General features: G+C 45.0%; 1 protein-coding gene and 1 pseudogene across 1 annotated transcript in view; both read left to right on the top strand.

The window, feature by feature from the left end:
- Positions 1–15,283, top strand: part of HPSE2 (heparanase 2 (inactive)) — a 159,213-nt gene that overhangs the window by 1,367 nt on the left and 142,563 nt on the right. The window contains exon 2 of the mRNA XM_066619044.1: positions 178–335. Within this exon, the coding sequence (XP_066475141.1) occupies positions 178–335 (158 nt within the window). The remainder of the gene's footprint in view (positions 1–177; positions 336–15,283) is intronic.
- Positions 13,759–13,878, top strand: LOC136647135 (5S ribosomal RNA; annotated as a pseudogene).

Raw genomic sequence — 15,283 nt, 5'->3', positions numbered from 1 at the left:
TGGGGCTTACTCCCAGGGAAGTGTGGATGGGATTCACCTTAGAGCCCGGTCCTTGGCATGTCTACTCAGAAGTAAGTCCCATTAGAGCCAATGGGGCTTACTCCCAGGAAAGCGAGGATAGGGTTGCAGCTCCTCCAGCCAGCCCCTCTCAGCTGACCCGCAGCCCGTTCCGCGCAGCTCCCGGCGCCTGGTGACCCTGGCTCGAGGTCTGGCGCCCGCCTTCCTTCGCTTCGCCGGCAAGAGGAGCGACTTCCTGCAGTTCCAGAACGTGAAGAACCCGGCCAAGAGCCGCGGAGGACCCGGGCCCGACTACTACCTCAAGAACTACGAGGACGGTGAGCGCCCCGCCCGGAAGGGAGAGTCGCAGGGCGTCCTCTGGGGGGATCAGGTGGAGGGGCGTCCCCGGGCTCCCCTTGAACCAGCGCGCCAGGGGTGTGGTGGGGTCGGGGTAGGCGGACAGGTGGTAGGTCCTAGGCACACTTTCCTGAGAGTAAGACCCATGATACGCAATGAGATTTACTTCTGAGTAGACAAGTATAGGCTCGTGCGCTAAGCCAGTTACGGTAGGTGTGTCTACTCAGAAGTAAGCCCTATTTTGTTCAATGGGGCTTACTCCCAGGAAAGAGTATACTGTATAGGATGGTAGCCAGACAGTCCAATTCTATGCAGGTCTACTCAGAAGTAAGTTCCATTGATTTCAGTGGGACTTACTCCCAGAAAAGAGTATATAGGGTGGTAGCCTGACAGCCCAATCCTACACAAAAGTCTACTCACAAGTAAGTTCCATTGAGTTCAGTGGAGCTTACTCTCAGGAAAAGATGTTTAGGATTGCAGCCTTAGTGCCAAACAGTGGCATTTACTCGGAATCCATCCACAGGGGTCCAGCAACCTGGGCGATACTCAGGTGCCTGTGGTTTCTTCTTGTGGTCCAGGCTAGGGGTTGAGTCCAGGTAGAGAACCCTGTGGTGGTGCATTCAATCACATCCCTGCACTTGATGCGTGGGGGGAAAATATCTCCCTTCCCCCTGGCAAGGTGAGTGAGATGAGGGACCAAGTTATCTTTCTCTGGGGTGAGAGACTTCCGTGTCCGCTGGAATCAGAAAACCCATGGGCTGCACATGTCTCAGGACACTTCTGAACATGCAGTGGTGAGAGAGGATGCTGGACTATGACTTAAGAGAACATGTCAGGGAACACAGAAGGACCTCTAAGTGTCTGGGTGAGGAGTAGGACAGAATTACAGGCTGGGAATACTTGTGGAGAAAGACATTAACCCTGTTCAAAAACAGTGGCTAGCCAGGCTGTGCCTGTAGGGTAGGGTCAGTCCTATGCACAATTTTCATGGAGCCTGCTCCCTGGAATACAATGGTACTTCCTGGAGAAAACATGCATAGGATTGGATTGTAAATCTCTCAGTGTGTGGCCATTATGGGCTAGGCAGGAGGGCAAAGTTGGAGATCACAGGGGTAAGAGGTAAGGATTACAGTTTTGCTGGTCTAGTGAGTCCAGTGGTGGCTAGATAGGAGCAGGATTTGGTGCAGATACTCTCTCCTCACACCATCTGGTCATCAGTTATGAACTCCCTGTAAATAGGAAAGTTCCACCTTTATAATGGGCAATGAATTAGCCTAATCCTCTTTCAAAGTGAGTTGCCATCACAACATCTTATGGTAATGATGCCCGCTGGGTGGAAAAACAGCTCCCTTTTGTTTGTCCTGTCCTCAGTGCCAATCCACTTTGCATGGGATAGCCTGACGAGAGAGAGAGAGAGAGAGAGAGAGAGAGAGAGAGAGAGAGAGAGAGAGAGAGAGAGAGAGAGAGAGAGAGAGAGAGAGAGGATCAGGTGTTTGGGAGTGGAAAGAGAATTATTTCCTTTTTCCTTGTTCGAAAAAAGGCATGTTGGGATTCCAAATGTGTGTATTGGCCTTCTCTCCTGCTTCTCCCCACTTCTCTCCTGCTTGGATCACAACAAGCACATCTCCTCCTGGATCTTCTCTTGAGTGCATACCAGATGTATAAACAGTATTGACAGGGCACCTTCTGGCATAAAGGTAGATGCTTTTATGATTTGATAGTTGTCCAGAAGGGACACAACCAGCGTCTTGCAGCCTGGCGAAGTGTGGTATATGGCAATGCTTTTGAAGAGGGTCTCTCCCTGAAAAACAAAACCAGGGGATAGAGTTGATCCTGGGGCCCAGAAAGGCCCACGGCAGCCTGCTAATCTCTAATAGCCAAGGCTCTCTGGCCTCCATCCTTGGATTCAATCATTCAAGGTGCCTGGAGGTAAATGTGTAATAATAGTATGCAATATGTAATAACAATAATAATAAGCAACAGTATTCATACACCATTTTTCTTCACACTCATCAGTGTTGTCAGCATCAGTAATGCTCACAACAGCCTTGTAAGGTAGGGAAGCAATTTACCCAAACACATTTTCAGCAGCTCCTACTGACTCCAGCAGCTGAACCTGGTGAATCTGTTGCAAAATCAGTAGCAGTGAAACTCACACACCCTCCACGAACCCATCTTGTTGGGTTATCCTTTCTCTGCCTCTTCCGGAGTAGGGGCCTGTTATTCCCTTCCATGTCTTGATTATTGGAAGGAAGTACCAAAATATCATCCTTACCGAATATGTGACAGCTGATCTTTAAAAACAAAGGCAGAGGGGCACTTTCTGTACAGTGTTAAGCCTATTTCCTCCCCTCTTTTCAACATCTGCTTGGAGCCAAGACATCACAACCTTTATAGCTGGAATAAACTTTGCTGAACAAATCGACTTGAGAAGGGTTTTCCATGACTGCCCAATTGTCCCAGTTATGTTCCCCTTCATTAGAAGCAGCTTTCCAGACAAACTATGTTTGTTTCTCACCATTTAAGGATTGCTCTTATTCTCCTCCTCCCCCCACCTGATGCGGTGTTAATTGTTTGGGGGGAGCTGAAATGCCTTCTTAACATCTTTGCAGAGGTCAAATTGGTCCTGCCGAAACATCTTGTAGAGGCAAAGTGATAATAACCAAGGCTTGCCCTCACTTGCGTCTTTTTCTACCACAGCACCTGGCGCAAATTTACTTGGGAGTAAACCAAATGGGACTGAGCGGCTTTTATATGCAGATTATTATACTGCAAAAGTTGCAAATCAAACAGTTGAGTTTTTACGTCTTTTTTGTTAGAGGTTTTTATTATTTTCTTTGGACAAAAATATCAATACACAAAATTTCACAACAGGTTTTGATCCTAAACACATTAGGTGAAAATTGTGTCTCCTCCTACATATGATTTCAGTTGAATCTACTTTCAAATAGTGCATTTGGGATGGCAGCTTTTCAGGGATTTTTACAGAATTAGTTTCTTAAGGACTGACTAAGGATTACTGTAAAAAGCAATTGAATCAGAACTGTCCCTTGTCAATATTCCTTGCTCCTGAAGGCTTTGATGCATGCTGTCCTTGACTTGGGGAACCTAAATGCACTCCAAATCCCATCTCTTGGAGACACTAATGTTTATTCAAATTGATTAATCTGGCAGTTAGCAGGCTTGCTTTTAAGAAGAGTCATCAGTGACTACGAGTTGTTCATTTATCATGAATCCTCCTAGACCTCTCTTTCTTGTGGGATGGGGTCTCTGCCTTAGACATCAGGCATCCTTACCATTAATAGTGCTATATTTGGGTATTCTAACTGCAGAGGTGTCTTGCTGTGGAGCCTTAGCCACAAAAGGCTTATACTCAGTGAATCCTGTCCTTTTTCTCAGAAGACTAACTTCTCTAACACATTCTCAGATTCCCTTCAGTTTCTCAGGGAAACTGAGATTCTCAGACACCCCTTCAAAAGACATGTGCACATCCCCTGCAGCAAATGAAAGCAGAAAAGTGCCTTTCTCTCCCTCTCCCCACAAGTTTTCAAAGAGCTTCTGTTATCACAATTCTTACAACATCCTTGCAAGGTATGATTGCATTTCTTTTTCATAGTAAAGGGGCCACGAGGGCAAAAGGCTAACTGAGACAGGGCTATATGAAGGTGCCCTTCCTTTAGAAGTTTTAATGGAGGAACTTCCTAGCTCATGGGTGTTGGAGACATTCACTATGCAAGATCACACACTTGCTTGAGAGGACTGTCAGCCCTGGTTTTGAACTCAGAATTTATTAGAAATTGAAACTGTGTGTGTGTAGGGGGGGGGGGGAATCAGCAGTCTTTCACTACTCCAGGTATTAAAAGTACACTGAAGGATTAACTTAAGAGAAATGTTCACACATTATGCTGTACAGAGGTGCATGGGCAGGCATTTCTGTGCGAATGACTGAAAATAACAGACAACATCCACGGACAATTTCACCCAATTTCACCCAGCCTGCCCTGGGTATGATCTCAAGAACAACTATATCCAGGTACAGATTAGCAGTGACAGTTTAGCACGTTAGCAGCGTTTAAGTAAACCTCAGTACAAATCCAAAATCACAGAATTTAAACGTGAGAATCTGAATGAACAGAATCTGTAGTTTGTACATTTTGGAGAGAGTTTCTTTCTCGTTGTTTATGCAAGAGTTGGTGGTTTCTGAATAGCACCTTCAGCAAAAACTGTTACAATCCGGAGATGAAGAATCAGACCTCAAAGAAAAACTCTCTCTCTCTCTCTCTCTCTCTCTCTCTCTCTCTCACACACACACACACACACACACACACACACACTCTTCCAGGCCTTCTTTGGCTACATGACCCAGGAGGCTGTAAGCTTGAAGATTTTCCATAAGTCATTATTGAAGAAGCCAATTAATCCCAGACAGACCCCAGTGGGTAGGTCGGCAACAGAGAAGATGCCTCATGGAGATCTTGTCTGCCCAGGCAAGCAGCTTCCAGCTCCTGAGCTTAGTTTTCCAACCTCCTTTCTTTCCCTACAGGAGTTCTTTTTGATGTTGATACCTTGGTCAGCAGGGGGTGGCTGGGTGGGTGCAGCCTGAGATTCTTTTGCAAGTACACTCTCATTTCACCAGAGAAGGTTCCCCCTTCACACACACCTCTGCCTGCTCCTTCCCTGACTCCCCATGGCAGCTTGCCTTGTTGAGAACCCTGCCGCTTAAAAAGTAAAGGAGAAACTTATTCAGTAGCATTAAAACTTTGACCAAGAGCTGTGGTTGGTTCACACTAAACATTTGCAGGAATAAATGTTCCTTCAGCCCAAAGGTCAATATTTCAACAAGTTGTGGCGGGGAACTTATACTTATTAAATGTCTTCACCCGGGTTTCCTTTGCTGCTGAGTGACTGTGGCCTTTTGTTTCTTCATTTTTCCTCATGGCAATAAAGTTGAAATGTAGCAGCCCTTCAAAATGAAGTTTCTCATAGAAGTTGTAACCACAGGTCTTAACTTTTCATCACTTAAATGTGGAACAGAACCATTGCAAATGGGGGAAGGAGGGAGGGGACACATGTGGTGTGTATCAGGGATCGGTGTAAATCAGAAAGGTGTGGCGAGAGGGATTTCCTGCCTACAGGCCAGCTTTCTTACTGGCTCTCCAGAACCTTGTGCAGGCTCTAGGAAGTGCAAGCAGGGCCGTCCTTGGAGAGTTACCCAGAGTCTTTAGTATTGGCGGAAAGGCACAGAAAACCTTGTGACACATTAGAGACCAATTTGTTTCTTGTGCTGTGAGTTTCATCATACACATAAACTGGGAATGCGGTAAGGGCATCTATATTTATTTAACTTAAAAGATGTATATACTACCTTTTCAACACTCAAGATGGTGTGGTATCTGCAGCAAATAAAAAATACCACTTTCATTCTGCAGTCATAGATGTCGTGTTTCTGGCTGCTATGGAATCCCTTCTCTTCCCATCTCCACTGTTTTTTTATCCACGGATTTTTTATCCACTAGGGCAGTGGTTCTCAAACGTTTAGCACCAGGACCCACTTTTTAGAATAAGAATTGGTCAGGACCTGCTGGAAGTGATGACCAGAAGGGACATCATCAAGCAGGAAAATTTTTAACAATCCTAGGCTGTAATCCTACCACACCTACCCAGGAATAAGTCCCATTTACTATCATTGTTAAAAGCATATATGCAGTAGACTGTTAAAATACAGATCTGTAACGTTTCCCCACACCATGATAGCATCAAGTCTAATATATTAAAAATAAAATATTGAAATGACTGGGGACACACCTGAAATTGGCTCGCGACTCACCAAGTGGGTCCCGACCCACAGTTTGAGAAGCACTGCACTAGGTGTTCTGGACTGGAACCCCAGTGGATAATGAGGGACGACCTGTACCACTGTGTGGTAATCAGATGGGGGAGGGGGTACAGCAATTCTTCAAGTGTTCAGGATTTCAGTTAGGAAGAGTTGCATTTCTGCTTGAGAATGAAGGCCAGATTGGTAGCAGTGCCAATACCAGTACCAATTCCAATACCAATACCAGTAGCGTAGTTAAGGTACCTGCTACTCGGGGTCAAAAAAGATTTTGTAGGTTCCCCCCTCCATGATGAAATCAAATTTAGTTTATTAAGTAAATGAATAAATAAAAAGCTTTCTGGTTAATTGGCCATACCTTTTGATAGAATACAGATATTCCATATTTTCATTGCATTCAGCATTAAATTACTTTTCCAATGACATATAACGTGATTGTATTATTTGTATTTACCAAGGTTCTCACAATTAAAACATTTTCTGGTGAATTGGCCATAACTTTTAATAGAATATAGATATTCCAATGGGGTTCATTTTCATTGCATTCAGCATTAAATTACCTTCCCAATGATATATAACATGCTGGTATTATTCGTTCAGACCAAGGTTTTCACAATTTTGGCCACTAGTGTCAAGCTCAGCTTGTTGCCCCCCCCACCCAAAGCTTGTTGCCCAGTGCAGTTTCCACCCCCTGCATACCCTTAGCTATGCCACTGGAGCCTGCCTCACTACTTTGTTAAGAATTGTCGACTCTGGTTGGCAGGGGCTCTCCAGGCAGGTTTTTTTTTTGCAGATTTGTTACTTTAAATCTTTTCACTGGGCAGGCAGTTGAGGGGTTTGGATCTCAGATGTTATGCATGCAAAGTATGCAATCTACCATTGAGCTAGATCCCTGTTAAGTGGGTGTTAGGTTTGTATCTTCAAGTTAGCTGTGCTGAATTAGATCAAGCGTAAAGTGACATTGCTAAGCCTCTGCAAGTGTACTGAACCACATGAAATCAAGACCTCAGTTCTTAAGGAACTGGCTTCTTATGAATTAAAGCTAGATACACAAAATGAGAATGAATGTTAAACTCAGGGGTGTCAAACATAAGGCCCGGGGGCCGAATGTGGCCTGCGGAAGCTTTTTATCTGGCCCTCAGGCTTTCAGCTGCTGAGTAGTGCTGAGGTGTTACTGCTGAAAATTGGGCTGAGGTTTTACACATGAAAATTGGGCTGTCCAGTATCTTGAAATATGATCAAGTTTTGCATATTTTCTCTTCTGTCATTTGCAGCTAATGAGTTCCTAAATCAGAAAATCATTATTTTGGGTTATGACCTGTTTAATTACATCATTTCCTGCCTAATGACATCACTTCCGGCCCTTAGCAGGCATCATGAATGCTATTTGGCCCTCAGTATGAAACGAGTTTGACAACCCTGGTCAAACTAGTTGTGACAACCATTATTCTATTATTGTTCCTCTGTGGTGTACCTGAGGGGGCAAGAAAGACAAATGCCCGGTGTGCCCAGGCTTGAGGGGGCAGCACCACGCCTCCATCCACTCCCACGGCACTCAGTCAGCCAGACTTTTCTGTCCTTTTAGCCCGTAGCTAATCTACCAAATGCAGCCTTTTCCTATTTCCAAAGAAAGATTTAATCAGACTCCAGACTTTGCTCTTCCTTCCACAGATGGGATATGATTACATTGCAATATATTGCAGTGCCTATGCAAGGTTACTGTTGGGGTTCAATAGAGCTTACTTTCATGTACCTATGTGTATAGGATTGCAGCCCTCATCTAACTGAAGGCATTTCTGCCTCCACCTTGTGATTCTCAGGCAGCCCAATCCTGAGCTTCCTGGCACCTGGAGGAACAGTATGGCAACTGCTATATCCTGCAGGCACTGGGAAGCAGCTGGAGGATGAAAGTCTCCTTCCCCTGAGGAAAGCCCCAAACCCTGCAGTGGGGCTTCTCACAACTGCACCAGCTATTTTGCTGGTGCAGACGAGAGAACCTCCATGTCTGGCTTTTCAGCACAGAGGATAGGATTTGGATGATAGGAACTCAGAGGTTGGGAACATGGAGGACAGGATTCAGCAGAGCAGGGCCTCTCCTGGACCTGTTCCTCCCCCTGCCCCAGAACACTTCTCCCCCACCCTGAAAGTTTGCACTGCTGCCTAGAGCTCTTACCTTCCTCTGGGTGGTGTCTGTCTGGTGCTGGGTCCAGCACCAGTTAGCGGTGGCCCTGACTGGCGCTCCCTACTCTGAGAGTGCTGTAAACATGCTTTACGGCACATTTACAACATCCAGTGCCAGTGCTGCAGCTCAGGATTGGATGTCAGATAGGATTGGGCCCTTAGCTGCTACCTTACCAATTTTGCTTTCCCATAATAATTTGCATTGTATGAACATTAGTTGTAGCCCCAAAAGACCATGTACATATGCTGAGCAGTTAAGGTAATGACCTTGCATTCATCATAAGTGTTCTTTCTCTGTGTTCCCCCTTGCCTTCTGAAGTTAGGTGGGTGATGAAAAGGGTTTCCTGGTTGTGGCATCCCACACATGGAATGCTGTCCCCAGGGAAGCTTGCCTGGCACTAACTTTGAAGTCTTTTAGTGCTTGATGAATACTTCTTTTGTGGCGGTATTATTTTACTGTTGTGTTTCATCTTGGTGATTGCGTGGCCAATGCTTCCTGTTATTTTTTAAAATCAAATTCATTGCACTGTTTTATCACTTTATTATTTCAACATATATGCCTCCTTTGGAGTGTTATGATGAAGGTTGATCTATAAATGTCCTAAATAAGTAAACGCCACCGACAATATACATGGTGCTTAATGTGAAGAAAAAGAGAGGTCCCTGCCCCAAGAAGCTTGCAATCTAACTTTCAGAGTGGGTAGAAACAAGAAAGGGATGTGAATGAAAAGAAGGAGCAAGATGATGCTATTTTCTAATTACTTCTCTATCTCTACATTATTCAAGTATTCTCCATAATGTAAGAGCCCATAATGTACAGCTATATCTTTGTAAATAGTTTCTCTCTAGTATGATTAATCATGTCAGCACCAGTTTGCTGAAGCCTTTGGACAAAGCCCTGCACTGTCCCCTCCCTCCACAGCAGCCTTGCCAATTGCCTGATGGCGCCTTGGACACTGCCACTGGTACTGAGGGTTCAGATACTGGTCTGGCTTGGTTAGATGGATGTAGACCTACTTTGCCAACTCCAGACATCGCCCCTTTTGATATGAAGTACACACACCATATTGTAGGCTGTAGTCCTATGCACAGTTATTTGGGTGTAAGTCCTATTGAATTCAGTGAATGATAATGGGATTTTTTGAACACAGTATATTAGCCATAGACACCAGGTCTTGCTGGTTTGCTGATTTTGGCTGGATAGTCCCTACACTTATAAATCTATTCTACCTTTGGGAGTGCCTCAGAAAGTAGGAAGCCTCCCTAAATATGCAGGAAAGAACATTAAAAGGTGCTAAGTTGATGAAAAGCTTGTCGGCTGGTCTTTCCCATCAGCTGCTTGCTGAAAATTCCTGGTGCTGCAGCAAATACTAGCTACTTTGGCTTCTTATCTCTGGTTTATTTTTAATATGGTTGCCCTATTAACATAACAGCATACCTGCTAACTGAGCAAGTCTGCCTGCTCCCCGTCATCCCAGCATGGTTTATTTCCTGGTGATTGTCACCTCGTGTTTCTTCTCCATTCTTTTTAGATTGTGAGCCCTTTCAAGACAAGGAACCATTTTAAAAATGCATATTTTGGTATACAGACTTCTTTGTGAACTTTTTTTTGTTTAAAAAGCAGTATACAAATATTATTAATAAAAACTGAATAAATGGTTGATTTCAAAAATTCATAAATAATTAAAAAAGATCAGCAGTGGAATCCTTTTATTATTATTATTTTTTAAACTTTTCACTTTACTTAGGAGGGAGACTGTAGTTTTATGGGCAAGATAAATGTGACTTTACTCTGTTCAGAAAGCTTCCTGTTTTGCATGTTTTCGACATGTTTCTGAGACATGTAACAGACACTTTTACCAGAACAAACACATCCTCCCCACCCCCACAGCTCCTCCCATTTAAAAAACATTTCATTAGCGTAGTTAGCATAAAACCCCTTGGGGTAAAATACTCACCTCCTCTGATTTTATGCCAGGGCCCAGACACCCCAGTTACTGGACACTTAAAAACCTTGGCCAGGGAGAGGAGAGAAATCACAGAAGCCATTTTAATGGCCATGACCTTTTTAACTAGCTATTTTCAAAGTTTTACGACTTTCCATTTACTGGCTCTCTTGTCTGATGACCAAGAGACAGTGGGTTTGATCCCTGCAGGATGTCTCACTTGCCAATGTCGCCCTGCCCAACTTATTTCCATAAGTAGGAAGACTTTTTTTTTTTTTTTGGTCAAAAGGAAGGTGCAATTAAAGTTTCTTTTAAAATTCATTTGGTATTAGTCTGAAAAGTTTGAACAAAGCCCCTCAAACTGGTCTTTGGGCAGTTACTAGGTTGTGGGCGTTCTCATTACTGGGAAATATTTGCTTAGATCTGTAGATGTACTAAAGAAATGCAGGGCCCTACTACAGAGGGAGACTTACAGCATAGTCATGCATTCCCTATATTGCAGGGTGTTGTTCTGTCCCTTGGTGCCTGCTTGCTTGATGCGGTTAAGGATGTGTCAATCTCTCCTGTATTTCTCTTCCCAGTTGGGAAATTCTTTGGGATACTTTCAGCCTGTCCTTGGGGAAAGTGGAGCACACCATATTCTATCAGTGCTGGAATGTATGGAACAGAACTTCAGAAACTGGTCAGTGCACCACTGTGAAGGTTCTCAGGGCATTCTGATGCATCCTGGGCTGGGATGCTGAGACTGCAGAGGGTCATGGGGACAGAATGCCTGCAGGAGGACTTTCTGTTCCTCTGCACTGTAGCCTTTGGAGCCCCCTTCATTGTTCCAGTCCTCAATCTCTGGATTTTGTGTCCTGCAGTCAGCCGCAGCTCACCCACCTGCCACACGGGTGTGCTCCCTTCATACTGCATCTTTGAGTTGGCTGCAGGAAGGATGATTGTATTGTGCATAATCCTGATTCAACAAATGTACTAAGTGCTTGATGATCCAGAAGTATATACCTCTGGTATATACCAATGAAATCTAAAAGCTTTAAGCAGAGTGAAAACTTTACCCCACCCCCTCCGACAAGGCCAGTATAAGTCTAGGGCTGCAACCCTACACGCACATATATGGAAGTCTCACTGACCTCTGTGCAACTTACTCCCAAGTAAACGTGCACAGAATTGGACTGTTAGGCCCTCCAAGAGGCCAGTTTTCTGGAACAGTAGTTCAGATGTGCATATTTTCACTGGTTAGAACAAAATGTTGAGACTAGAACCGGTGGAGGTCGATGGGACTTTCAGATGAAAGCAATGGAACTACGATCAGTTGCTCTACCATAGTCCTCATATCTCTTTATTCACCCAGATTCAGATTCTGCTGTCCATCATGTTTCTTGTCTCAGGTGCCTTCCAGGATCTCTTTCTTTGTCTTCTATTTCACTGTTGTCGACAAGACAACTAGAACTGTGTGATGCTAGGAAAGTAATGACCAAGTCAAGTAAAGCATATCTGTATGTAAGAAAATGTTTGTAAGAGGTTTGAGGAATCAGTCTGTGCCAAGAGATTGGGACCTATGTCCCAATCTTTTACACTACAGTGACAATGTGTACAGAAAGTACACTATTTGCAAAATGCTCATTATTATGATGGGCAGGATAAGGCAGGCCAGGCCTGCAGAATGCAAAGAAACCCAGAGGTGCTGGTGCAGTGCATGTGTGTTCTTTGCACACAAGTTTTGCCTTCAGTGCAACAGCATTCACTTGTGAAGTCAACCATGCCTTCTGGGACTTAATTGAGTGCTAAACCTGCTGCCTGCCCCAGGAGACCCCCAGTGTCTGGAGTGAGGACTATTTTTAGCCCCTTTTCAACTGTTTCCTAGATCTCAATTTTCTTCTATAGAACACTGGAAGCTTCTGAGGACAAATCCTGCCCCTCTCTGCATAGCAGCAGATTGGGTTCCATTCCTTGGTCATAGTCAGGTGTGTCAGAACCATGGTACAAAGACAGAACTTTTCCTAATTGCTCAAAACATTTCACAATCATAGGCTCTGTAATTTCTTACAACACCCCTCTAAAGTAGGCCAGTACGATGATCCTTGTATTGTTGGGGAGGAGAAAGCTGTGGTTGACAGACAGCAGCTTGCATAAGGCCACCTAGTGAATTCATGGCTAAACTGAGCTTTCAACCAAGGACTTCTTTTGTAGTTCACCACGTAACCATTATAATCTCTGTATCACTATAATGATATGAATAATCACAGTAATCACTATAATGAAATGAAATTTCTTCCTTGAAATGAGAATATCAGTTCTGAAAACAATTTTTCTGTTATAAGAAAGTGCAGACTGGCACCACAAGCTGTGAAACAGGAATTATAATGATTTACTGTTTACGTTTTCTGCTAGGCCAAAGGCTCTATTGCAAACATCCTATGAATGCAGACTGATACAAACTCCTAGTCATAATGTGCATGATATATAGATACATGAAATATCTATGTGCGCCTGTGTGCAATGATCAACACTATTCATCTACATGGGCCTTACAGGATTAAATAATTTGGGAAGAGAGGAAGTGAGAACAGCATGTGGGTTGGTTGTCTAGCAACGAGACCATATGCTCTTCCTTCCTTCCTTCCTTGCTTCCTGGTGAAGAGAGAGCTATGGCACAGATGGAAGTAGTAAGGGAGGGAGAACTGCAAGTGGTATTGTGAGCAGGGTAGTGAGTAGTGAGCAGGGCTGCTGAGAGCTGGCATTGGGCCCAAGGCAAGATGTTTGCCCCCCTCCTTCCTAAATGCATTGAGGTAATAAAGTGCACTGAAAGTGGGTTATAGCTGTAGCGGAAAGGCAGCCTTGGATAGGCTAAGACTAAGGTAACCCATGGATTTTGCTTCCCCTGCTTCTTCTCCTCAGGCCTGGTACTGAGGAGGAATGCTGGAAGGCCTTTCACCTCCTTGAGTGTACTTGGCCACCTATAGGGCACAATCCAGAGAACGGGCCGGCGCAAGTCACTGGTGTCCGCCCAGGAGGGCTGCAAACATGTAAAGCACGTTTGTACCTCCTTGGGAGTGAGCTGCACCGGCACATGGAGGTGCGCCGGCACACAAAGGCTGAATCCAGCCTCTGTGGTGGCTTCTGCAGCGAGCCTTGTGTCGACACAAGGCTCTGGGGTGGGCAGGGAGGAGGCGGGAGGAAGGCGTTCCTGGGCAGGGAGTGGGCGGACAGGGAGCGGAAGGCGGGGCTGGGATCTGGGAGTTCAGAACGGCTTCAAGCAAGATGCTGGTGGCATGGCTCTGGAGCCTTGTAGGATCACTCTTGAGAATTCCATTTATTCCTAGTTGGTCCATGTAGGTGGTGGTGAGCACTTTTCCCTGATATATTCCTTTTGATGTTCTGCTGGGGTCCATCCTATTCCATTCCATTTTCTGTTTTAACATACTATATATACAAAGGATTCTAAGCAGCAACTCTTGCCCTGCACATACCCGATCTCATCTGATCTTGGAAGCTAAGCAGGATCAGGCCTGGTTAGTACTTGGATGGGAGACCGCCTGGGAATACCGGGTGCTGTAGGCTTATACCATAGTCTTTCGAGACTGAAGGTTGCCAACCAAAGGATTCTAGGACGGTATTGCTCCAAATGGGTGGTTATATTAGCCTGCTGGAAGTAAAACAACCGAGTCATGTGGCATTTTAAAGTCTATGACAGTGGTTCCCAAACTGTGGGCCAGGACCCTTCAGTGGGTCACGACCCTATTTTTGATGCATCACGAAACTGATAAGCTGATATGTTGTTGGCATCCTTCAGTCTCGAAAGACTATGGTGTCACGCTCTGAATGGTGGTTCTGGAACAGAGTGTCCTCTCCAGAGCGCGAAGCCTGGGTAAAGTAGGTATGGAGGATAGGCTGTTACCCATGCAGCAAATCCCCCCTCTCCACGTCGCTGAAATGGTCCAATGGAAAGGCAGAGGCCAATATGGTTGGTTCCAGCGGCGTCGCAGGAGTTGCCAGAACATGACTGTGTTCAGCCATGAACTGCCTCAGGGACTCTGGCTCCGGATTTTGCCTCGAGGTTGACTCCTGAAGCCTTTTCCTTAACTGGATGTAGCCACAAGGCAGTGGAGGTTTGGGATCAGAGTTTTCCTCCTCTCAGATGAGCTGCCTTCCCAGGCTAACGAGTCCCATCTACCCGGTAGCTGTTTAGTCGCCTCTTACGACAAGTACAGCCAAACTGAGGGCCTATTCTTATCCCCAGCCCCCAGGGGTAAGCTGATACCTGACAAGGAAAATATATTGAGCCTTATGGAAATCAAAATGGTGCAGCGCATGTGCTTTTGCTCATCCCAATTTGAAGGGCAGGCCAAGGGGAATGCAGCACCACCAGAATGGTCCCAAACTTACAATCGTGGAGCTCAATAAATGCTCCAGAAAGATAAAAACAGAGGCTGGAGCGGTTGGTAAATTGAAACTTTTCAAAAAGTCTGATAAAGCGAAGTGGGTCCCAGTAGAATGTTGTTTTAAAAAGTGGGTCCTGGCGCTAAAAAGTTTGGGAACCATTGGTCTAAGACATTTGTTGTGGCTTAAGCTTTCGTGGGACAGAGCCCACTTTGTCAGACACTGAAGTGTTATCCCCAGTTGGCAGGCGTGTCTATATCTGCCTGGAAAAAAGAAGGTTAACAGTGGAACCAAAAGGCTGTGCAATGCGCAGGTTAGCAGTAGATCTGTCATATTTCTGTGCAGAGACAGATGAAGAGAAGTTAACAACAGAATGAATCACTTACAACATTAGTTTCTGGTAATAACAAGTTCTTTCCTACTGTGCTAATTAAGGGCCCAATCGTATCCAACTTTCCAGTGCAAACACAGTCACAATGCAACCCTGAGGTAATGGAACAAATGTTCCCGTACCTTGAGGAGGCCTCCATGACTGTCCCCCCTCCCCCGCAGGAGGCAATACATGCCCTGTTGGCATAAGCATCAG

This window comes from Tiliqua scincoides, chromosome 3 (assembly GCF_035046505.1).
Source record: "Tiliqua scincoides isolate rTilSci1 chromosome 3, rTilSci1.hap2, whole genome shotgun sequence".
Classification (NCBI taxonomy): Eukaryota; Metazoa; Chordata; class Lepidosauria; order Squamata; family Scincidae; genus Tiliqua; species Tiliqua scincoides.
The sequence above is the reverse complement of the archived record's forward strand: the minus strand, read 5'-3'. Positions and strand labels throughout refer to the sequence as shown.